The 25,837-nt window shown below is 50.9% G+C and overlaps 1 protein-coding gene across 1 annotated transcript; it reads right to left on the reverse strand.

The window, feature by feature from the left end:
- Nucleotides 1–11,753: 11,753 nt before the first annotated feature.
- Nucleotides 11,754–22,473, reverse strand: CYP2E1 (cytochrome P450 family 2 subfamily E member 1). The gene is made up of 9 exons (XM_080822295.1): nt 22,275–22,473; nt 21,183–21,342; nt 17,599–17,748; nt 17,133–17,293; nt 16,547–16,723; nt 15,342–15,483; nt 13,684–13,871; nt 13,116–13,257; nt 11,754–12,180 (listed from the first exon to the last, which is right to left on the reverse strand). Exons 1-9 carry the CDS (start codon nt 22,449–22,451, stop codon nt 11,993–11,995), a joined length of 1,485 nt encoding a protein of 494 aa, XP_080678421.1. The 5' UTR covers nt 22,452–22,473; the 3' UTR covers nt 11,754–11,992.
- Between the last annotated feature and the right edge of the window lie 3,364 nt (nt 22,474–25,837).

Below are 25,837 nucleotides of genomic sequence, written 5' to 3' on the forward strand. Positions count from 1 at the left end.
CAGCTGGTCATACCTGAGGGGCTCTTGCCCTGCAGAGAGAGGTGGGCAGGTCCGGAAGTTCCGCCTGCAGGATAGTCCCAATGATGGGAAGAGGAAGAAGGCCAGGCGGGAGCAAAAACCCACGAGTGCCTCCTCTTCTCCACACAAAGGTGAACAGCAGGAAAGCCACACAAGCCACCAGGAGGGTGGGCAGGCCGAGCAGAGCCGTGTCACCACCCTGTGGGGGCCATGGAACTGTCACTTAGAATGTCAGCCACTGTTGAAGACAGTTTGTTGTCATTGCAAATCAAGTCTACAGGAGACCCACAGGCTCCCTTGAGCCACGTTTAGAAATGTGATGGGTTTGGCATCTTCAAAGTCACTTAATTAAGACTCTACACTATCCCCAACAGGACCCCTCCTTGTCCCTTTGTTTCTCCCCCCACCTAGTCATCAGTTTGCCTCTTCTCCTGGAGTAGAAAGGAAACCCAAAAGGGAAAACTTGGGTGTCTCTTGGCGGCCGCCAGACTGAGTCCTACTCCGGCAGACATAGAACAGGCAGATGGAAGATGGTCTTCAACTGGACCCCCTGAGCCTCTCTTCTTCCCAACCACATCCTGCCTGATCTTCTCCGTCTTTGGCCTTGGCCGTGCCTTCACCTGTGGCACCTTCTTCTCCCTTCCCGCTGGGTCTCTACATCACGCGTGCCCCATTCGGTCCATTTGGAACAAAGCAGTCAGAATCTCCTTTAAAGACATAGATCAGGCCAGGTCATTCACCTGCTGAAAAACCCTCAGTGGGTTCCCAGGAATTTACCTGAGGGTAAAACCCAAAAACCTTGCAAAGACCTTCAAGACCCCCCCCCACACTAGCCTGCACCTTGCCCTCCTGTCCTGTGGGGCCTCCCACCACTCAGCTCCAGGAACAGTCCATGCCATGTGGTCTCCAGGGCATTGCCCCAGCCCCTTCCTCTGCTTCTGATGATGCCCTTTCAGCCTCTTCTGCAGACCCACCTGCACCTCCAGCCCCCAGCCTCTCCCACACACTCGCCACAACGACCTTGCCTTCTCTCATGTTCTAAGTGGTGATTACACATTAACTCTGATGGTCTGCTGGTTTGGACAGAGACCGTGGAATTCAGGACAGTGGGCTGGTGTCCGCTTCACTTTGGACCCGCGGATGGGGTCCAGCTGCTCATGCCTCTACCGTACAGGTGCTCTTCACAACCCCTGGCACCCTGCGCCTCAGGCATCCCCCATGTCCATAGCTCTTCCTTCTTTCCATCCCCCAGCAGGCTGCTTCCTCATTTCAATTGGCATTTATTTGGTTATCCATAAGATTAACAATTAGTATTTTTAGGGTATGGGCCATTGGTAATATTTGAACTGTTATTTGACCATTTTTCTAATGAGATATTTACCTTATTGATTTTTCAATGATATAGTCAATTTTCAGAAAAGGCAATAACACCATCTCTCCAAACAATACACACATTAACTTACTGGACATGTTCCCCAGTTATGTATCAGTTAGTTAAATTTCATGTCAGGATATTAAGACAATGTTTTACATGAGAAATATAATGACCATTTCTTCCTTTCCTGCATTATAAATTAGAGTTCACTTCCTTAAGATAGATCCTCATTTTAACTGGGGGAACAATGCAAAGGTATGTGAAAAAAGTTACTACCTCTCCCACCTCCCCTCCAGACTCACCCCTGCAAAGTCCCTCGGGTCAGCAGCCAGAGACACATTGCTCCTTTTGGTCACATGTGTGGACACATGGAGGTGGGGTAGGGGAGCCAGTGCTGCTGGATCATAAAAAACAGGGCCTTGCTGGACGCCTGGGGGGCTCAGCCAGCAAAGCCTCTGCCTTCCGCTCAGGTCATGATGCCAGCGTCCTGGGATCGAGCCCCGCTTAGGGCCCCTGCTCAGCGAGGAGCCTGCTTCTCCCTCTCCCTCTGCCACTCCCCCCATTCGTGATCACGCTCTCTCTCAAATAAACAGAATCTTTATTTTTATTCTTTTTTTATTTTTCCTTATGTTCAGTTAGCCGAACATAGTACATCACACGTTTTCACTGCAGTGTTCAGCGATTCATCAGCTGCGGGTCACGACATGAAATAAAATCTTCAAAACAAAAAGCGGGGACTTGCTATTTCACTCCCTACGTTTTTATTTATTGGAGAGAGCTGGTGCACACACAGAGGGAGAGGGGAAGTAAGAAGCAGAAGCAGACTCCCCTCCGAGCAGGGAGCCCACTGCAGGGCCAGAGCGCAGGACCCCGAGATCCTGACCCGAGCCAAAGACGGGCACTTGACCGGCCGACCCACCCAGGAGCCCCTTGCCTGTCGTGTTTTGTTCCTTCACAAAATATTTCTTGGGCGTCTTCTTTGAATCAATAGATGTAGATTCTCGCCATTCCTTTAAATGCTGCATAATATCCCATGGTGTGATACATGAGAAAAGTAAAGGAAATTTTCAACTTTTAATGTTTTAAAGCCCTGCTCCTGGGCTCCCAGAGAAGCCATCGATAAACACTGACCAAGGTCAAAATGACCAAAGTCTCAAAACATGGCTCTGTTTCTGCCCTAGCACACTTTGTATATCTGCTTTGTTTAAAATATAACCAAACAGGGGTGTTCCAAACACAAACATAAGCAAAAGGAAGAAAGCTCTCCTGTGCCCATAAAATCAAGGTCACACAGTCCCACACACACCAGAAGCTGAAAATGAGGTCTGCAACCTTTTCTGATGCCCTTTGTCCGATGACTTGTAACTTTCTATGTAAACATCCACAGCCCTGTGCCAAATGCTGTTTCCCGGGGTGTCCTCTTCTCTGTGAAGTTCATGTTCCCCAGGCAGTTCCCCAGGCTGTCCTCACTTGGGCTCGAACAAAACTCTTCTTTTTAGAGATTCTAAAAGATTTGTTCATTTTTACATTGACATACACCACACTCAATAAATCCTTCCCCCAAGAAAGTACATTTGTGTTGTTTCCAGTATTCTTGTTTGCTTTTTGCCCACAGTAAAAGAAGCTGTCTTAAGGATTTTCTCACATAATTTTAATTTTCTGTTGTTGCCATTTCTTTTTTTTAATTTAATTTTATTTTTTCAGTGTTCCAGAATTCATTGTTTATGCACCACACCCAGTGCTCCACGCAATACGTGCCCTCCTTAATACCCACCACCAGGCTCACCCCTCCCCCCTCCCCCATCCCCTCCAAAACCCTCAGTTTGTTTCTCAGAGTCCCCAGTCTCTCATGGTTTGTCTTCCCCTCCGAGTTCCCCCCACTCCCTTCTCCTCTCCATCTCCCCTCGTCCTCCATGTTATTTCTTATGCTCCACAAGTAAGTGAAACCATATGATAATTGACTCTCTCTGCTTGACTTATTTCACTCAGTATAATCTCTTCCAGTCCCATCCATGTTGATACAGAAGTTGGGTGTTCATCCTTTCTGATGGAGGCATAATACTCCATAGTGTATATGGACCACATCTTCCTTATCCATTCGTCCGTTGAAGGGCATCATGGCTCTTTCCACAGTCTGGTGATTGTGGCCATTGCTGCTATGAACATTGGGGTACAGATGGCCCTTCTTTTCACTACATCTGTACCTTTGGGGTAAATACCCAGTAGTGCAATTGCAGGGTCATAGGGCAGCTCTATTTTTAATTTTAAGGAATCTGTACACTGTTTTCCAAAGTGGCTGCACCAACTTGCATTCCCACCGACAATGTATGAGCTGTTGCTGTTTCTATGGTTCCCAAAACAGGAATAATTGGGTCAAAGTGGTGTATCACTCCCCTTGGAGTAGGTTCTGTCAGATTACTTTCAAGAAGGCTAGAGTGGCCCCCCTCATCCCACCCTGCATTGCTCCCCGCTTGCCCACCTTCCTGCCTCAGTGCATCTCAGGGGGTTGTCCGGGGTGGGGGGGAATGTGCATCCGTCACTACATGGTCTTCATCTGCATGTTCCCACTGACAAGTGTAAACATCTTCCATGTGCCCATTAGAATCACGGCTGTGATTTCCAGTCCTTGAGCTCAAATCCTTATTTCCCCAGGACACACTCCCAAACTGAGATTGCTGGTTCAGAAGGTTTATGTATCTTTAAAATATAATTAACTATTTGAACTTCCTCATCTAGTAATTACCTGTCCATTTTCTCTGTCCATCTTTCTCCAGGCTGTTTATCCTTTCCGTCCCCTTCACATGAAAGGGGACTAAGTACTTGCCTATCTGTGAGTATACGCACCACCTTCCCTTTGTGACTTCATTATGCTGGCTTTACTACAGCCAGACATGTCTAAATAAACGGGGGCATCTGGAAGGCTCAGTCGTTAGGTGTCTGCGTCCAGCTCAGGTCATGATCCCAAGGTCCTGGGATCGAGTCCCGCATCGGGCTCCCTGCTCAGTGGGGAGCCTGCTTCTCCCTCTCCCACTCCCCCTGCTTGTGTTCCCTCTCTCGCTGTGTGGCTCTCTGTCAAGTAAGTAAATAAAATCTAAAAAGAAAAAAGAAAACAGGTTTACCAGGTGCCTACTCTGTGCCAAATACCAGCCCAGCCAAAAGGGAGATCTTCAGGGCACCAAGCAGTCAGAGTGTGGCTCCCAGGAATCTCCATGTTGATTTGGGGGACTGTGCTAAAGAGTTCTTCTCAATTTTCTCCTTCGATCACACAATAATTCTGGCAGGCAGCTAATACTGTCCTTCCACAGGGGCCAACAGAGGCGGAGAGTGCAGGAGTCCCTTGCTCAGGACTCCACCTTCAGGAAATGTGGGAGCATGGGCTTGAAGTGAGGCAGAGGCAAAGCTCACGAGGCGTTCCTCTAGAAGGATGCCTCTGTGCTGGGAAGACTAGACCATGAGCCTCAGGCCTCCTCTTCCTCCCTCCCTACGAGCAGAACCAAGTACGTTTTTCAGGAACCCTTCCTGAGTTCCAGTCCCCTTCCCGAGTCAGGGCAGACGCAAGTCTTGAAGGTTGACTACTCTCCGACACACTTGGCAGCAGCAGGAGGGCATCAGTGCCCTCGAGCGCCTGTGAGGGCTGGGCTCTGAAGCCCTCTGCCTGCTGCTTATGTGGACACTGGCCAAAAGGTCAGAGAGAGGCGGCAGTGACGTACTTCCTTCTTTCCTTCCCCATGCAGGTGGAACACACAGGGACCACTCAGAGGAAACTGTAGTGACCTTCACTGGTGCCCTTTGGTGGGACTTGTCAGGGACTCTGGCCACAGGAGAAGCATCCAGCTCAGTGGGGACCTCACAGCTATGGAGGTCACCACATGGTCCAGCCCTCAGTTCTCAGTTCTCCACCCCACTTTAGTTCATGGGATTTTATCATATCCCTTGCCCTATAAAATAAGTCAAATACATCTTTTTTTGGAACAGTTTTTTAATATTTTATTTATTTGTTTGCCAGAAAGAGAGCACACAACAAGGGGGAGAAGCAGGCTCCCTGCTGAGCGAGAAGCTCAATCTGGGACTCCATCCCAGGACCCTGAGATCACGACTCCAGCAGAAGGCAGGCACTTCACTGAATGAGCCCCCCAGGCAACCCGGAACAAGCGTTTTTGTTTTTTTAAGGATTTATTTACTTATTTGAAAGACGGAGGGAGGGGAAGAGGGAGTGGGAGTCTTAAGCAGACTCAGCACTGAGTGGGAGGGCCTGACACTGCTGGGTCTGCGCACCCTGAGCTCAGGAGCTGAAGGAACCAAGAGCTCAGGACCCTGAGCTCAAAGGGAGAGTTGATGCTCAACTGACTGCTCCAGCCAGGGTCTCCCAGGACAGGTTTGTTTTTCATCCCACAACACAAATTCACTCCTTTTAATCTTTCTCCTGCTTAAAGACAAAAACAAAAACAAAAAGACCATTGGCGTGATATGGGGACCTCACAAGGAAACTTAGAGAGGGTTCTGTGTTTCTGTGTCTGGGAGCGGGGCACGTGGTACCAGCAGCTCTTGAAGACGGCAGCGGTGGGGGACTCCTTGCCCTGAGGGACGTGCACTCTGCAAACAAAAGTGGACTTCATAAATAAACATTTGTGTTCGGCAGAACACAGCGTTAGGGACTTTGAGAGGTTTCCAAAATTGGGGTTGAGGTGCTCGGCTGGTGTGTGGTGGACACAGGAGGGAAACCCAGCGGGTGGGAGCAGGAGGCTCTCCAGTCCACCCCAACCCACAAGGGGCTGTGGGAGAAGCACACGGAGTGCAGCACAGATGCGGCCCCTGAGGTCCCGGCAGAAGGAGACGAAGGCCATCAGGGACCCAGGAGGGGGCTCACATCCAGCCTCGAGGATGGGAGGAGGTTTGGAGGGGTGGGAAGAACCGACAGGAACGCACCTCTCACTAAAACAGCGTGGTCTGTGCCCTCTTCCCAACACCGCACTCGATGCTCGAGCGTGTGGCTGAGCGAGAAAGCCCTCCTGCGCCGGGTCAGACGGCTGGACACTTACCATCGGTCTCCCCGGCCACCGCCGGCGACTTTCGGTTGCTGTCCTTCGTTTCACGCGGACCCTGAAGGACCCCTTCCTGGTGGAGGCGCAGGAGCCCCATCCCAGACCTTCCTCTGCTCTGTGACCGGGAGCCGTAAAGCCCGGGCCCGCGACCCACGCGCTATCCCAGTGTCCCCGCTGGGGACGGGCCGACCCGGTCATAAAGCCTCGGGCACTTCTGGCCGCGGTCAGGGCTGAGGAGCGCGCGCTCCTCTGCGCTCAGCCTCGGGGCGCAGGAGCAGATCCTCGCCCCCCGCCCAGTCCCAGTCCCGCCGGGGGACCCCGACGCGTCTGTGCGGTTCCCTCCCGGACGGGCCCCCACCGCTCCCGCCGCCACCACCGAGACCCCCGCCGCCCGAGGAGCAGGGCCCGAGCCCGGGGCAGCCCCGCTTCCGCGGGGAGAGCGTCCTTCGACGGCGCGACGACCGCTCCTCGGGGAGGGCTCACCGAAGAGAGGCGCCCGGATCGCTCAGCCCCCGGGCCGGGCCGCGGGCAGGGCCATGTTGAGTTTCATCCTCTGAAGTGTGAAAAGCCTCCAGGGAACACAAGCCGCCTAGAGTGACGCGGAGCTGCTCGCACTGAACCCGGCGGGAGGGGCCTGCGCCTCCGGCCCCGCAAAGCCCGGGGCCCGCGCGGCAGGCGCCTCCGGAGAGACCCGCGGGAACAGGGGGGCGTCGAGCTCAGCGCGCGGGGCTGCGGAACCCCAGGGCGGCGGGGGGGGGGGGACGGCCCGGAGAACTTGAGGTGATTTCTCACGGTTCTTTGATCTTTCAGTTTAAAATTTTCCTTCTCTTTCTTTTTTCCTTTACAACTGGTTTCTTTACTTTTCCTTTTTTTTGTGGGTTTTTTTTTTGTTTTTTAATTTAAATTCATTTAGCCAATGTATAGTACATCATTAGTTTTTGATATAATGTTCAGGGATTCACCAGTTGTGTACAACACCCAGTGTTCATCACACCCAGTGCTCATCATTCACCAGTTGTGTACAACACCCAGTGCTCATCACCAGTTGTGTACAACACCCAGTGCACGTGCCCTCCTTACTGCCCGCCACTGAGTCCTCCCACCCCACGCCAGCCTCTGCTTTCGCAACCCCCATTTGGTTCCCAGAGTCAAGAGTCTCATATGCTTTTTCTCCCTCTCTGATTTCTTCCCATTCAGGTTTCCCTCCCTTCTCCCGTTGTCCTCTGCACTATTCCTTATGTTCCGCGCGTGACTGAAATCCTGTGATGGTCATGTTACTCTGACTGACTTATTTCACCTACACAGTCCCCTCCAGTTCCATCCACGTGGATGCGAATGGTGGATGGTCGTCCTTTCGATGGCTGCGTAATACTCTGTTGTGCACACGGACCACATCTTCTTCACCCACTCGTCTATTAAAGAACATCTCGGCTCCGTCCGCAGTCTGGCAATTGTGGCCGTTGCTGCTATGAATGTTGGGGTGCACGTGCCCCTTCTTTTCACTACATCTGTATCTTTGGGATAAATACCCAGTAGTGTAATTGCTGGGTCACAGGGTAGCTCTATTTTTAACGTCTTGAGGAAACTCCATACTGTTTTCCAGAGTGGCTCCACCAGCTTGCATTTCCAACAGTGTAGGAGGGTTCCCTTTTCTACACATCCTTGCCAACCTTTTGTTGTTTCCTGTCTTGTTAATTTTTGCCATTCTGACTAGTGTAATGTTGTATCTCTTTGTGTTCTGATTTGTATTTCCCTAATGGCTAATGATGTTGAACATTTTTCAAGTGTCTGTTGGCCATTTGTATGTCTTCTTTGGAGAAGTGTCTGCTCATGTCTTCTGCCCATTTTTTTGATGTGATTATCTGTTTTGGGGGTGTTGAGTGTGAGGAGTTTTTTATAGATCTTGAATATCTGCTCTTTGTCTGTACTGTCATTTGTGAATATGACATGATAGTTTATATGGAAAACCCAAAAGATGCCACCCCCAAACTACTAGAACTCATACAGCAATTCAGTAATGTGGCAGGATACAAAATCAATGTACAGAAATCAGTGGCTTTCTTGCACACTAACAATGAAAATACAGAAAAGAGAACTGATTCCATTCACTAGTGCACCAAGAACCATAAGACGCCTGGGAATAAGCCTAACCAAGGAGGCAAAGTCTCTGTGCTCCATTTCTCCCTTCTGACATGGGAGTGTCTATCAGACGCCTGCCCCACCACAGAACTCCTCTGGCGTCATGGGTAACAGCTGGAGAGGGGTTTTGCTTGAGAAGAAACAGTGCCTCCGGTCTCACCCCCCTCTGATTTAGTGGGTATTTAGAGGAGACAGGATTTTGGACTTAAATGCTGCCTGCAAGCAGTAAGACTTCGAAGCCGCTGGGATGCAGTGAGTGTATTCCCCACTGGGAAGATGTGAATTGGGGGAAGCTAGGAATGGAATGCTATAGACTAAATGACTGTGTCCCCCAGAATTCCTATGTGGAAGCCCTAATCCCAGTGTGATGGTCTTAGGTGGAGGGCCTTTGGGAGGTGATCTGACCGTGAATGAAACCAGTGCCCTTAGGAAAAGAGGCCAGAGAGCTACCTAGTTCCCTTTCTACACATGAGAACACAGCAGGAAGTCATCCATCTGCGACACAAAAGCCGTCTGCCCTCCCCAGAACCCCACTCTGCTGGCGTCCGGACCTTGCACTTCCAGCCTCCACACCTTCCAGTCAGTGATACACCCGAGTCTGTGGCACCTCGTTACAGCAAACAGAACAGACCAAGTCATTCCTCCGTTCCCTTGTCCACCCCACCCTTTCTCTTTCTGTTCTGCCAAAGGTGGTTCGGATCATTGGAGGGTTTCTTAAGTTCAGACTAAATTTCCAGGTAGTTTTACCGGGCCAGTCCACGCTTGCCCTTGAGGGGACAGCAGGGCTCATAAGAGCTGGACCTCGGGAGACCGCAGCATGGAGGCATTCTGGAATGTGCTGACCAGGAACCAACCCAAGCCTGTTGATAGCCGGCTGCTGACCGAATCTGTTGGATGCTCACACCCCAACACCCCCCACTCTCCCTCCCAATGTTTCCCATCACTTTTGAGTACTTTAGGATTTTCCTAGACATTCTCTCAACTTTAAATCCCCAGAGAAAATGAAAAGACACGTTCTTACCTTTTCCTGTTGGAAGCAGTATTACCCCCATGTAGGTGTGTCAGGAAGATGACAGACAGCTTCCAGAATGGGGCAGCCGGTCGTCAGCTTGTGATTTGCCCGTCTGTCAGTGTTGCTTTTGCTAGTGCCTCGTGGTGGGTAAGATGGCACACACGTCCCAATGCCGGAACCCGAGATTATGCTGCCTTACCTGGAGAAAGGGTTCTGAATGTGCGATGAAGGTAAGAGCTCTAAGACTGGGAGCCTATCCTGGGTTATCTGGGTGGACCCATGATCGTCACAGGACCCATATAAGAGGGAGTCGGGGGGTCAGCCAGAGAGAGACTGAAAGCTGCTACACGACTGGCTTCAAAACATTACTCATTTTATTAAGGAACATTTATGCAGGACTTCTGGTTGCCCCACAAGTTCCAAAGACTCTGCAAGCCTACACCGCCCAGCCCTCATAGGCTATGGGGTAGAGGGGCCTCCATCAGGCCCGTCCCACAGGTGGGCAGTCAGAGCGTGAAGGCCGAGAGCACCGGCGGCTTTGGTGAGAGCCAACAGGGCGCGGACCGGGTTCTTGTCAAATTCCTCTTCTGCTTCACGACGTGATTGAGTTCACGAGTAATCATTATCTCCTCACTTCTGCCGCACTCCACCCAGCGCTCCCACGAGCCTAGAAGTTTTGTTCCAGGTACGAAGTCATATTTTAATGATAAGAGATAAAAACAGATGTCTATGTTGGCTTTTCAGACGTATTTTATTTTATTTTTTTAAGATTTTATTTATTTATTTGACAGGCAGAGATCACAGGTAGGCAGAGAGGCAGGCAGAGAGAGAGGGGGAAGCAGGCTCCCTGCTGAGCAGAGAGCCCGATGCGGGACTCCATCCCAGGACCCTGGGATCATGACCCGAGCGGAAGGCAGAGGCTTTAACCCACTGAGCCACCCAGGTGCCCCTTCAGACGTATTTTAATCTTAAAATATAGCACGTGGTGGGACGCCTGGGTGGCTCAGTGGGTTAAGCGGCTGCCTTCGGCTCAGGTCATGATCCCAGCATCCTGGGATCGAGTCCCACATCGGGCTCCTTGCTCGGCGGGGAGCCTGCTTCTCCCTCTGCCTCTGCCTGCCACTCTGCCTGTGCTCGCTCGCTCTCTCTCTAACAAATAAATAAATTTTTAAAAAATAAATAAATAAATAAATAAATTTAAAAAATATAGCATGTGGTGCTGAGAAGCGAGCCCAAAGGAACAACTTCATATCCCAGGGACAGATGGTAGCAGATACATTTTTGACATGGTTAACAAGCCTCCAAAGGTCTATTATTTTCTGCTTTTCTGAACTACAAAACAGCATCGGTATTCTTTTTTGTGAACCCTGGTGGCCAGCTACTTTGCTTTCCTGGAAGAGGTGTGTATACCTTCCTGGAGTACTGCGTGTAAGGACCTATTTAGCCAGAGCGACTTCATCTTGGTTGAAAGCCATTTTGTTGTTTGTGCAGCAAAACTTAAACAGACCCTGCCCCCCTCCCCCAGAGGAACTTACTTAGAAGCAAGTCTGGGAAACCAGTAAAATATGGTCAGCTAGTTCCTAATAATAGAGCCCAGAATACAAGGCCCGGTCGGCCAGTTCTTGATAACAGAGCCCAGAATACAAGGACAAGTCTGGCCGGGCAGAGACATCCAATCAGTAAGAAACACACATACTTTTTCCCTAACCACCAAAGAATGTAAACCCCGTCTTTTGGGCACCAACCTTGAGCACCAAGTCTGACCAGAGCAATAGGTTAGGTCAAACAGCTACTATAGGGTAAATTGTAATTCAGTTGGCCACCTGCGTGTGACCTAACATGACTACAATCTCATTGGCCACCTATGTGTGGCCAGACTTTTGCTCTATAGAAGGTAGTCTGTAAGGTGGGGAGGGGTCGCCCTCCTCGGAGGCGGCCCTGACTGGTCAGTCTGACTTCTAATGCTTAGCATAGAATAGAGCTTTGCATAACTTTCACCTTGTCTCAGTCTCGTTCCCCTGACCGATCAGTCTAACTTCTAATACTTACCATAAAATAAAGCTTTAAATAACTTTCCCTTGTCTCAGTCTCGTTTCGTTTAATAACGGACCTAACACCGCTCACCTTTGTTTCCAGGGACCCCGGCACAGACTCAACTAGGTCGCAGTTTGTTTCAATTTGTTTAATTAGCTTTACACAATCTTTTTTGGACTTTGCTGCCAAATTTCATCTGATGCACATAACTGTGGAAAGCAGCATCTCTAGCCCAATTTATTCCCTGTGAAGCCGACTGCTTTCACTGAGACTCTGCAGAAAGGGTCTTCCTGGAGGCACCGAGGGGATGTGGGGGAGTGGGGTAACTCCAGTTTTGCCCCAAAGAGCCTGGGGCGGGGGTGGGGGTGGTTTTCAGCCTGAGCGGGGAATGAGACAGAGTTTGTAATGGGGTGGGATCTTGGCAAACCCGATGGCTATGGGACTGAGGTCAATATCCTTGGGGTCAACAAGAGACTTCAGGTTAAAGTGTTGCAGAATAGCGGTCAAGAACAGGAACAATTCCATGCGAGCCAGGCCTTCTCCGACACACACCCGCTTTCCTGGAAGTGACAATAGGGCTCCTGAGATTCTGAGGCAACACAGGTGAGGCAGCAGAGGGGGGCTGGGCGGAGGGGGTTGTGGGCAAACTGTCACCCTCAAGCAGAATGGACCCCTCTCTGCCCCTTAGAAGGAAGCACATGACACTGTTCGGTATAAAAATATCCATGATAGACATATTTGGGGACAAGGACTCAGCAGCATAAGCCCATATGGGGTTGGAACAGTGATCTCTGCCCAGTGCTCCCCCTAACGTCCTACAGGAAAGAAGTGGGGCCACAGCTGGAATGCAGCCTCCAACACGGAGTATCAGGGATTTGTTAACACGGACTCCCTCCCACCAACCACTGAGGAAGGGCCCTGAGAGAGACCAAGGGCCCGAGAGAGGGCACCAGGACACAGCCTAGGGAAGGCCAGAGTGTCCCATGGTGAGTCCCAGTAACCAACCCTGAGGTTTCAACTATTGACCCTTGTTTAAAAGTATGGAGAATTAGGGAACACCTGGGTGGCTCAGTGGGTTAAGCGGCTCAGGTCGTGATCCCAGCGTCCTGGGATCGAGTCCCACATCGGGCTCCTTGCTCAGCGGGGAGCCTGCTTCCCCCTCTGCCTCTGCCTGCCTCTCTGTCTGCCTGCGCTAGCTCTCTCTGACAAATAAAATCTTTAAAAAAAAAAGTATGGAGAATTAGGTAATAAAGTTTTGAGAGATTTTCACTAAGCACTGTTGGATAGGATTTTAGCACTGGATGAAGAACAGTATCTGCTATGCAGAAGGGAAAATTCCTCTCGTTCCCAGGACCTCTGATGAGAAGATGCCATTTGGCCTCTGTGGACGGGAGGAAGACATCCGGGTCCCCGTACAAGTGCTTGACCATGGCAGAGAGCGGGAAGGAGGGGCGGTTCCCAGGGAAGACCCTACCTACATCTTCGCTCTTCTTACCTGCGGAAAATGCTTTAAAATAGTCACTATATTTGAACTTTCCATTTTCATTCAGAAAGTGCTCTGGCTTAAACTGCTCTGGATCAGGGAATTCTTGCTTGTCAAACAAGAGGGAGTCCAGGGTCGGAATTACAACCGTGCCCTAGAAGGAACAAAGGCTGGCGTCAGTCAAGTTGCCAGAACACAGGCTTTCCACGGGGACTCCCGGCGGGGGAAGTCGTCTGCTTCAGGACTAGATGGGAGGCAGTCGGGGTCCGTTCTAAACAGAGGCGAGAGCTCTCATCTCATCACAGGAGGAGCTCACAGGCTAGATGGTACTATCCATGGTTCCAGGGGTGGAGGTACCACAAAGCCAGGCACTGGCCCAGGGGTTCCCTTCCAGATTTTCTCCACTGCTTGGTCATCAGGTCCATGTGAGGACTGCTGGGGAAGCAGTACTCCGGGGGGCAGAACACTGGCCTGGCCCCCACCATTCGGCCACATCTGTTAAGGGACCCTGCCTTCACGTGGGCCAGCAGACGGGGCTGGCGGGTGGTGCTCGGTGCGTGCACACCAGGCCCCATCTGACCTTGGGGATGATGTAACCTCTGAACACCGTGTCCCGGTTCGCTTCGTGGGGCAGGTTGGAGGGCAGGAGGTCGATGAACCGCTGAATCTCGTGCACCACGGCGTCCATGTAGGGCATCTCCAGCCTGTCCTTGATGGCGGGGATGCGGCTTGGCCCGATCACCCTGTCGATTTCTTCGTGGAGTTTCTCTGCCGAGACATGAAGAGGACAGATGCAAAGGACCCGCTCCAGGCCGGCTCACACCCACCCACCTGCCCAGCAGAGGCTTACAGGGCACCCTCAGCAGTGCTTGGGGGTGTCCTGGATGCTGGGGACCCTTGGATAATTCCTCCACAAAAGCCAATGAGAGTCACGCTCTGTGAGGCTAGGGCCAGCTGCTAGCTGATGGCAGCTAATCCAGTGCCTGACCTGACGCCCAGAGTAGAGGGTAACAAAAAGGTCTTAGAAATTTCAGTCGGAGGGAAATCTCTGTATTAATTATTACCCCAGGCTGGTTTACTGCACGCTTCAGGAGCTGTGTAGGTGAGAGGCAGAATGGAAACAGGTGCATGTGGCCTTCTGCATGAATGGGGGAGCCGAGTCTGGGCCTCCCTCCTTGACAAGTTGCTGGGGCCTCTCCAGTATGCTGAGTGAATGACAAAGTCATGTGCCGTACGGTTCCCAGGTAAAAATGTAAAACTCCTGCTGACACTGAACCAGCACTAAGGGGACGAAGCTGAGTGCAGAGGTGACACACAGAGTCCTGGGACAAGCCTGGGGTGGGCAGGGCTTCGGCAACAGGTTTCCAAGAGCCCCAAAGCAGCTCCTGTGAAAGGCTGACAGACCCGGCAATGGTGTGTGGGTGTCGGTCCTATCTACTTTCTGTCTTTTTCTCTATATTGGAGATTGCTCACAGCTAATCAGTTTCTCAGGCGATAGTCCCCCCAGTCCAGAGTGGTCAGAAGTTCTCAGATCTGTGGAAGGCTTCGCTCCAGAGACTTTGGCTCCTTCACCCCTAACCCTTCTGTGAAACAGAAAAAGCTATGCCTTTGGGGTCAGTTCTGATCCTGCACAGGTCACAGTCCGCATCCCTGAGGGAAATTACCTCGTATCCCAAAATACCTGCCCTTAAGAACACAATGTATTTCAGGGCTCCTACCCATGCCTGGCACACAGCAGTAGCCAAATTATTACGAGCAGCAGCGGCAAGCTTGCCTCGGGGTGATGAGTGTTCCCCGGAGCAGAGCCCAGGGGCAGCTGGGACGCTGGGGCAGGCTCTTAGCCATGAGGACACCCTCACCCCATCCTGCCCTCTCTCTCTGTGCTCTGTGTAGCAAGCCAGGTCTTGTTCCGGGGCAAGGTAGACATTATTTTCACTGTCATAAGTAGGTTATATTGTGCAGCGGAATGCTGAAGGCATTGCTTTTCTCCACGCTGCTGCAGGCTCTTCTGTTCTGAAATCAGGTATGTGTCAGTGGGGTGCGGGGCACAGTGTCCAAGAGTGCCAGGCACCCATCTTACAGGAGCGCTTCCACTGAATCCAGGCGGTGACCCCCGTGTCACTGCCATGAGGCTTGGCAAGCAAGGCCAGCCTTTCGTTTCGCAGGCAGAAGGCTGCACCCTAAACACTCCGGCCTGACAAAGTGTGGCCCCAGAACCCTGTCTCCCGTGCAGCATACCTTCGACCTCCGGATATTTCATGAGAACCAGGAGCCCATATCTCAGAGTGGTGCTGGTGGTCTCTGTGCCCGCAAAGAACAGGTCAGCCACCGTCACGGCAATATTGTCCAAGGTGAACCAGGGCTCTGAACTGTATCTTTCCTGCAGACATTAGAGACACACAGGGACCCCATAAGAAGAGCTCTTCGGCCGGTGAGAAAGAGACCTCTGTCTCCCCCACCTCAAACACACCCAGCAGCCTTGCTGTCAGCTCCACAGGGAGGAGAAGGCAGATGTGCATGAAGTTATCCCATGGAGACATGATCGTCTCCATGGCCCAATTAGGGAAACCAAGGCTCCCGGAAGACCGGCCACAGGCAGGACTGTGCTCCTCCCCTGGGCTGTGCAGCTTTGGCGTTCCTCCTACAGAGCGGAGTCATGGGGGGTGGGGGAGCAAGGAATGCAGTAAGACTCTCCCCAGTCCTGAGCCACGACCTCCAGCCGCCCGGGCCTGAGCTGTGGGGCCCATGCTAACAACCCAAGGGTCACACGCTGCCCTGGGCCTCCTCCACACCTATAGTCAGCACCACTGGGTCTAGGAGGCAGGGAAGTCACGAGGACGCCAGACACCCAGGAGGGGCAGTGAGGAGCCCCACTAGTGGAAGAGCTTCTCAGACAGCCCCCCGCGGTTGTCCGGAATTCACACACTGTTCTAGAAGCACCAGAGATGTCAAAGGAGAGAGGAGAAGCTTCATCCTGGTGGGGGTCCCAGAGGGCTGTCAAAGAGATGGTGCTGGACGGGCCTGGAAACCCATGAAGTCATGTACAATTTGGGGGTTACATGCTAATGAGGAGGGTGGAGGGCTTCTCCCCAAAGGAGACACAGTCATCAAAGTCAGAAATGGTGAGGAAGTACAGCCTGAAGGGAACCACCATGAGGGGCCCACACACCCAGCCTGGCAGCCACTGAGGGCGTCCCCAGCAAAGCCACCTTGCTGCCCAGCGTGTGGACAGTGAGGCCAGCCGGGCAGGCTGTCTGTGTCCCCACACAGACAGGTGGGTGGTCACATGGAGCCAGGGTGCGGTCAGACCAGGAACATCAGAAATGCCCCTGGGGGGCGCAGGAGTGTCACAGTGTCAACCTCCATGTGCACGTGCACGCCCCCCGCCCCACAAGCAAACGTGTCTAGTTTGGTGGGGTCGGGGGCCAGCGTGCGCACCGCACCTTCTGCAGCTCCAGCAGCAGGCAGTCCGTGAAGTCCCGGAGGCAGCTGGCGTCCAGTGATTGCTGGTGCTCCTTCACTCTTGCCAAAGTGTAATCTTTTATTTCAGACACGTTTTTTAACATTTTCCAATGGCTTCCAGGCAGGTAGTGCAGATAGCTTGGGAAAATGTTATAAAGCTAGAAAAAGAGGGGGAGGGATTTCTATTTTCTTTTCCAGATGCAACATGGTTTTATGTACTGGGCTATTTATTTCCTCCGACTCGAACTCATGGATGTCATATTGTGATATTTAGAACATTTGGGCTCACAGTATCTTTTTGGCACCATGCTGTGGGGTGTGTGGGGTCGCGTGTTAGCAGGGTCCTGTTTTAAAGGGTAAAACGGCCTCCCGTGGTCAGCAAGGCAAACACTGGACCCATGGATGTCTCCAGAAGCAACATCCAGGCTATCAGATGGTGAGTTGCACCAGCCCTGGGTGTTCTCTGGCTTTTGTGGTCCTGTCTGCCTGTCCCCCAGGTCCCGTCCTCGTCCTTTTCCTAACCTCAGTGGAGCAGACATGGGCAAGTGCAGACTAAGGGGGCCTCACTTGGAGCCAGCCCGTGCTGAGCAGCCTGAAGTTCTCGTTGAAGAGCCTCTGTATCCTCAGGCCCGTCTCATCCGTGTAGTCAAAGTGCTTACGGAAGAGGATGTCAGCGATGACGTTGCAGGGGGCAAAGCCCAGCAGAAAGGTGGGGTCGAAGGGCTGGCCTACAACACAGGGGAGTGGTCAGGCCGGCTCCCACCCACTGACACTTTCCAGAGTCTGTGATCTGTCGTCCTAAGCATCCCTGTAATTCTACAAGGCTTGTGGGAGCCTATTGGGGGGGGGGTCCCTTTACTTTCCAGTTACTCCAGATAAACACACTGGACATGGAGAGGACCAGAGCTGGACAGTGTCTGTGGACTAAGGCAACCCTCTCAGCTCCAGCTGCTTCGGTTCAGTCCGGGGTCTCGCAAGCCCACCAAGGCTGCCCCCCAGACCATGTGTGCAAAGACCCGGTGGCCACACGCACCCTGGGTGCCCCTGAGCGCCTCCAGCAGGAAGGGGATCTCCCTCTGGATCCTCTCCTCATTGCCACGCTTCCCCATGCCGTAGTCCCGGAGCGTCGTCAGGGAGAGTCTCCGGGTGTCCTTCCAGCCTGGTCCATTGTTGAAAGTAATCCCTGGGGAAGAGGGGACAGCAGAGCACTCACTGCACGCCCCGGGGCAGAGTGACAAGGCGAGCGGCTCCAGGTGGGAGGGACCCAAGTGGTGAACTGACGGGCCTGGGCACCCAAGCCCTGGGGCTCCTGGTGTCCAGAATCCTGGCTGATGCCCCGAGGCTGGCTTTCCACCTGACACCTCCCCTACCCCGGTGTTCTTCCCACCATCCGTTTACTGCCTTTGTCCACTTTGCCCAGAGTCTTCCCACGTGAAACAAAACCACAGGTGCCCACCAGTGAAAGCCCCTGCCCCTTTCCCAGAAGTTGTGCCGTTTCCACTGGTTTCGAACTTCCACGCGACAAATTAAAAAGTGTGCTTACTAAAACCTGAGCTGTCATTCGGCTCCCAGACCCTGCCAGCCTCTGGATATGGGAAAATCTCATGCACATTGCCCTTGGAGGTGCAAGCAGAGGTCTGAGGAAGGCCGAGGCACTGCACATCCTAGAAGGAAGTCTGGAGGGTCTGAGAGGGACCAGGAGGTGTGAGATGAGGCGGGGGGGGGGGGGGCATGGAGGTGTGAGATGAGGCGGGGAGGGGGCATGGAGGTGTGAGATGAGGCGGGGGGGGCAGCACTGGTCACACCAGGGTCCAGTTCCACCTGAAGGGAACATGAGGTAGAGACGACAGCTGGCTGGACAACATGGCCCCTGAATGGGTGGGAGTGCTCGGAGGGTACACGGCACCCAGGGTCCTCCTGAGAGGGGCCATCCATCGAGGGATGGCATTTGGGTTCCTGCGATCAGGTCTGTGCAGGAGGAGCTTTGCGTGCCTGCAGGACCCTGCGGAGCCTGCTAGGTGGATGCCGGGGACACGGCTGGGCAGCCCAAGAGGGATCCCAGGCACGTGTGGCCATACTCCCACCTGTCCGTGGGGTCCGCTGACGTCTCAGCAGGAGGGCAGCCTCCATCCTCCAGCGGATGCAGCAGACAGATCCTGCCCCAGGACGCAGGGCAGACAAGCGGGAGGCACTAGAGTGTATGCCCTCGGGAGGCCAGAGGCCAGAGCTGGGGGCTGAGAGTTGGGAAGCTGGCAGGGAATGCAGGAGATGGGAGTGCCCAGTGGACCTAAATGTCTGTGACATGGGAGCTGGGGGTGGACAAAGAGACAGACAATTTTAAAATGGTTCTGGAAAGAATTGTGTAGCAAGGCCAGAAAATGTGAGCAATGGACAGAGAAACAGAGGGACAGAGACAGAGACAGAGAGAGACAGAGGGACAAAGGGGGAGACAGAGAGAAAGAGATATTGGACCAGAAGGACCTCATCGATATATACAGAACATTCCACCCTAAAACAACAGAATACTCATTCTTCTCAAGCGCACATGGAACCTTCTCCAGAATAGACCACATACTGGGTCACAAATCAGGGCTCAACCGATACCAAAAGACTGAGATGATTCCCTGCATATTCTCAGATCATAATGTGAAACTGGAGCTCAACCACCAGAAAAAGTTCGGAAAGAATTCAAACACCTGGAAGCTAAAGACCACCTTGCTTAAGAATGTTTGGATGAACCAGGAGATCAAAGAAGAACCTAAACAATTCGTGGAAACCAATGAGAATGAAGACACATCGGTCCAGACCCTATGGGATATGGCAAAGGCAGTCCTCAGGGGGAAACACATAGCCATCCAAGCCTCCCTCAAAAAAACTGGAAAAATCCAGAATATACCATCTGTCTTTACACCTTAAAGACCTGGAGAATCAACAACAAATTAAGCCAACCCCACACACAAGAAGGGAAATAATCAAGATTAGAGCAGAGATCAATGAACTAGAAACTAGAGATACAGTCGAACACATCAACGAAACTAGAAGCTGGATTTTTGAAAGAATCAATATCAATAAACCATTGGCCAAACTAATCCAAAAGAAAAGAGAGAAAGCCCAAGTTAATAAAATTATGAATGAAAAGAGATTACGGCTAACACCAAGGAAATAGAAACAATCATCAGAAATTATTATCAACAGTTACATGCCAATAAGCTAAGCAACCTAGATGAAATGGATGCATTCCTGGAAAACTCTAAACTTCCGAAACTGAATCAGGAAGAAATTGACAACCCGAATAGACCAATATCTAGTAAAGAGATTGAAGCAGTGATCAAAAACCTCCCAAAAAACAAGGGCCTGGGACCTGAAAGATTCCCTGGGGAATTCTACCGAACTTTCAAAGAAGAAATAACACCTATTCTCCTGAAGCTGTTTCAAAAAATTGAAGCAGAAGGAAAACTTCCAGACTCTTTTTATGAAGCCAGCATTACCCTGATCCCTGAACCAGGCAAAGACCCCACAAAAAAGGAGAATTTCAGACCAGTATCCCTGATGAATACGGATGCTAAAATGACAGTGAGCAAGTGGGAAAGAATACATGCACGGTCGGGGGACAGGCAGTGGTGGGCAGCAAGTTCACAGGGCTGTGAGCTGGAGGAGCTGTGAGCAGGTGCCTGCAGGGGCTCCAGGATGTCCCAGGAGACACAGGAGGTAGGCACTGGATCGGGGGTCTGGATGACACTCAGGTAAAGACTCCAGTAAACACTCAGACCACCAGATCCCTAATACGAGGTAACTGCCTATTCTAGATATGGGAACCCAGTCTCTGGAGACATAGGCTGCAAAGAAAGAGAGGTGAGGCTGGCAAGACGGGATCCTGTGGAAGTCCCTTTGCAAGCTGGGGCTGCTGTGCTCAGAACAGCACAGGTGGCATATCAGAGGCCTCCAGGGTTAGAATGTGAACTGCAGCTGCCCACAGCCCCACAGACAAGCGGGATACCTGGGGAGCATCAGTGCCTGGTCTTAGGTGAGGGGCCTCGGGGCACGGAGCACCAACACCCGAGCAGGTGGGGCTGTGAGTGAGAAGAGTTCCCCAGACTGTGGCCCCAGGAGGCTGGAAGCTCTGTGGGAGGAAAGCACAGCTCGTCTGCCAGAGGCATTTCCCTCTATGGTATTTCTCTATAACACACCTGTCCTGCTGGTCAGAGTGATGGTGTGGGAGGTCCTGTTTTTTTGGTTACAAGTCTGTCATAGAAGCTTTCAATAAAGTCTGTCCTAAGCACCTGAACTGCTGAGGGTCTCTTTACTCTCCTGGGTTTTGTTTGTTTGTTTAATATTTTATTTATTTATCTGGCAGACAGAGATCATAAATAGGCAGAGAGGCAGGCAGAGAGGGGGAAGCAGGCCCCTTGCTGAGTAGAGAGCCCGATGCGGGGCTCAATCCCAGGACCCTGAGATCATGACCTGAGCCAAAGGCAGAGGCTTAACCAACTGAGCCACCCAGGTGCCCCTACTGTTTTGTTGTTCTGTTTTGGTGTACACTGTGCTATGTGGTCATCATCCCTGGTATTTCCCTGGCTCCCACCCACCATAGGGGTGCTCTGAAAAGCGGGGGCTAACCTCTGTCTTTGTGCAACTGGAATGCGAAGATTTCTCCTCTGCCAGAAAGGTCATTCTTGTGGTCAAGCAGGGCTTCCTTCACCGCCTTGTAGCCATGCAGGACCACAGTGCGCTGGGAGCCCAGGTACAAGGTGAATACTGGCCCGTACTGCTCTGCTAGCTGCAGAGACAAGCAAGGAGCCAAGTGAGACCACTGGGAACTCAGGGAGGAGGTGGGCCAGGCTTAAAACCCAAAGTTGTTGTTGACCAAGAGAACACAGAGGGATCTGGGAAAAGACAGTCTTTGTCCAGCCTGGTCTGGGAAGACCCTTCGCATAGAGACTTTCTTCTGCAGGGAGCAAGGATCCAGAATTCCTGGGCTCCTTGACACAATCAACTTGGTGGGCTGGCTCCTGTCCCACCCCTGAGGATCCTTTGCCAACATCCACTCCATCACCCCCACTGTCTGCCATCCCCGAAGTCCCAGACCCCACGGTGCTGCAGGAGAACCCTGAGTCAGCACTGTCCTGACCTCCACAAGTCCATCCTCCATGGTGCACAAAGCACTGTCAACATCTCCCTTACCTCAAACACTTTCCCCACATGTTAGGTGCCTTATGGCATTCTTTTATTAACTCATGGAATAGATTTAGCAACTCATTCAGTTTTTAGATTCATTAGCTCATTCACTATTCACAACAGCTGTGGACAGAGGAACCACACCAGAGGTGGGTCGACACCACTTTTCACTCTGTTCTTTGGCATCTACAGCGTGCATCTGGTGGGAACACATGGCCCTCCTTGCATTGGGATGGTGAACAGCAGCAGTCCCAGACACACTGGCCTCACCTAGCCATACACTGACAAAGCATTTAACCCGTGACTCGAGCAGGCTTCTGGGGCCAGCCATGGCCAATGCCCACTCAAGAGCTCAATGTCCAAGCTGTACCACTAACTAAATATCTTTAATATCCCTCTTGGATGCTACTGTTAAGTGAGTTCACTCATAACAGGCTGGAATTGAATAACAACTTGTCTGACAGTGAATTAAATGCACACATACTATGTCTAATCTCTGAATTCTCCTCCCCTAACCAACAATATTTCTCTTACCTTGGTGAAAGATTTGGGAACATTCTTCATATCTAACTGAAGAAGATTCCCAATAATGGGCAGTGGAAAAGGGCCGGGGGGCAGTTTCCAGCTGCTGTAGATCTGTTTCCAGATAGATATAAGCATTAGGGTGGCCATCCACACCAACAGGGCAACTGTGATGCCCAAGGCAGCCATGGTGTCTTTGGGGTCACTGCTGACTTGTGGGAATGCTCTGAAGCCACAGCTTTTATAATGCACCCTCGGGAAGGAGGGTGACCAGCCAACCAATGCCATCTTCTTCTTACTCTCACCCAACGTATTAGTTTATTATTAGCTACTGTTGGCCATCGTCTCAAAAGCTGACTCCTGTGGTGGTTGCATCAGAGAAACTCTATCCTGGCACCCACCTTATGATGTTCAGTATCTATCAACCCTGGGTGCCGGCACCTGCACCGAAGTCAGCCAACAGCGTCCAGGGAAATACCACTCTGGACCTTGGGTCAGAAGATCACACTGGTTTGGACAGGGGGGTTCAGGTTATGTTTACAGGGGTAGCTTAGGGGCCAGATCTCAGGCAGCATCGATTATGTGCTGGTGAGTGTCCCCATGGCAGAGTACTGGATCTCATGCAACAAGAGTTTTCTTGTCTGCTCAGCCTCCCACTGGCTGAGAACAGCTGCATCTGTATACATTTCCCGAGGGTGTACATGTGGGGAGGGAGCCCGAGGGCAGGTGCCGGTGAGCCTGGACCACACAGGGGTGCAGCTGTGCTCTGGGCCGAGGTACCACTGTTCGAGGGCCTCTGGCCCTAATGCTGCTGAGCACCCAAATAACATCACACTCTGAACACAGGAATACATATCTTTTGAAAATAGCGACATAACTTTGAGTACTTCTTTTCAGAAGCAAGGCCTGTTTGCTCGTCTTGCATCTTATTCAATTGCCTGGACCTTCTAGGACAATGCTAACGAATGGTGATGACAGGGCTGGTCTGGTAGGGATGAGGCCCTTCGGCAGGCTTTCCATCACATCTGTTGTTGGTAGTTCATGGCAAAGACTCAGTCACACTGGGGCCACCTTCTTGTCTCCCTAGTTAACAAAGAGTACCTTGGGTGAGTGTTGAGATGATAAAATAGTTTTCTAACTGAGACAATCCTGTGACTTTTCTCCTTGGGTCTGCTGGATGGTGCTGGATGCAGACATAGTCTCGTGTGACAACACTCACAGTGCTACATCACCCCCAGTGTTTTCATGGAGTGACCCTCTTTTCACATGCTGGTGGACTCAGCTTATTTTTTTTTAAGATTTTATTTATTTATTTGACAGACAGAGATCACAAGTAGGCAGAGAGGCAGGCAGAAGGAGAAGGAGAGGCAGGCTCCCTGCTGAGCAGAGAGCCCGACGCGGGGCTCGATCCCAGGACCCTGAGATCATGACCTGAGCTGAAGGCAGAGGCTTTCACCCATTGAGCCACCCAGGCGCCCTGGACTCAGCTTATTAACAGTACTTTTGGTTATTTTGTATCTATGTCCGTAAATAGAATTGAGGGGTAGATTCTTATGTTTTATTAGGTTCTTGCATAAGAATTGTGGGTGAGCAGGGTGATGGATATTAAGGAGGGCACGGATTGCATGGAGCACTGGGTGTTATATGCAAACAATGAATCTTGGAACACTGCATCAAGAACTAACGTACTGTATGGTGACTAACATAACATTAAAAAAAAAAAAAAAGAAGAGCTGTGCTGACTCAAGAAAACAATTGAAATGCCCTCCATCTTTCCTTATGTCTGAGATGCTTTAAACCATCAAGAAATTATCTGGACTTTGAAATATTGTTAGGACTCACCAGTAAAACTACATGGAGAGACTTTATTGAAGTTAAACAATTATTTGTAAAGATTAAAAGACCATCTTAATTAAGAAAGTAAAACATGTTCTTTGTAACAAATTCAAACAATACAAAACTGGATAAAGCAAAAAGTGGGAGTTCCAGGTTCTCCCTACAGATGTAGCTTTCCTACTTTAAGACTTATTAAGAAAGAAAAGTTGATTTTGGTCATTCTAACTGGTGTAAGGTGGTATCTCAATGTGGTTTTTTTTTTTTCTTCCAATTTTTTATTTATTTTCAGCGTAACAGTATTCATAGTTTTTTCACCACACCCAGTGCTCCATGCAATCTGTGCCCTCCCTAATACCCACCACCTGGTTCCCCCACCCTCCCACCCCGCCCCTTCAAAACCCTCAGGTTGTTTTTCAGAGTCCATAGTCTCTCATGGTTCACCTCCCCTTCCAATTTCCCTCAACTCCCTTCTCCTCTCCATCTACCCTTGTCCTCTGTATTATTTGTTATGCTCCACCAATAAGTGAAACCATATGATACTTGACTTTCTCTGTTTGACTTATTTCACTCAGCATAATCTCTTCCAGTCCTGTCCATGTTGCTACAAAGGTTGGGTATTCGTCCTTTCTGATGGAGGCATAATACTCCATAGTGTATATGGACCACATCTTCCTTATCCATTCATCCGTTGAAGGGCATCTTGGTTCTTTCCACAGTTTGGCGACCGTGGCCATTGCTGCTATAAACATTGGGGTACAGATGGCCCTTCTTTTCACTACATCTGTATCTTTGGGGTAAATACCCAGCAGTGCAATTGCAGGGTCATAGGGAAGCTCTATTTTTAATTTCCTGAGGAATCTCCACACTGTTCTCCAAAGTGGCTGCACCAGTTTGCATTCCCACCAACAGTGTAAGAGGGTTCCCCTTTCTCCACATCCTCTCCAACACACGTTGTTTCCTGTCTTGCTAATTTTGGCCATTCTAACTGGTGTAAGGTGGTATCTCAATGTGGTTTTGATTTGAATCTCCCTGATGGCTAGTGATGATGAACATTTTTTCATGTGTCTGGTAGCCATTTGTATGTCTTCATTGGAGAAGTGTCTGTTCATATCTTCTGCTCATTTTTTAATATGATTATCTGTTTTGTGTGTGTTGAGTTTGAGGAGTTCTTTATAGATCCTGGATATCAACCTTTTATCTGTACTGTCATTTGCAAATATCTTCTCCCATTCCGTGGGTTGCCTCTTTGTTTTGATGACTGTTTCTTTTGCTGTGCAGAAGCTTTTGATCTTGATGAAGTCCCAGAAGTTCATCTTTGCCTTTATTTCCTTCGCCTTTGGAGACATATCTTGAAAGAAGTTGCTATGGCTGATATCAAAGAGGTTACTCCCTATGTTCTCCTCGAGGATTCTGATGGATTCCTGTCTCACGTTGAGGTCTTTTATCCATTTCGAGTTTATCTTTGTGTACGGTGTAAGAGAATGGTCAAGTTTCATTCTTCTACATATAGCTGTCCAGTTTTCCCAGCACCATTTATTGAAGAGACTGTCTTTTTTCCACTGGATATTTTTTCCTGTTTTGTCAAAGATTATTTGACCATAGAGTTGAGGGTCCATATCTGGGCTCTCTACTCTGTTCCACTGGTCCATGTGTCTGTTTTTATGCCAGTACCATGCTGTCTTGGTGATCACAGCTTTGTAGTAAAGCTTGAAATCAGGTAACGTGATGCCACCAGTTTT

The sequence above is a fragment of the Martes martes genome, assembly GCF_963455335.1.
Source record: "Martes martes genome assembly, chromosome: 14".
NCBI classification, from domain to species: Eukaryota; Metazoa; Chordata; class Mammalia; order Carnivora; family Mustelidae; genus Martes; species Martes martes.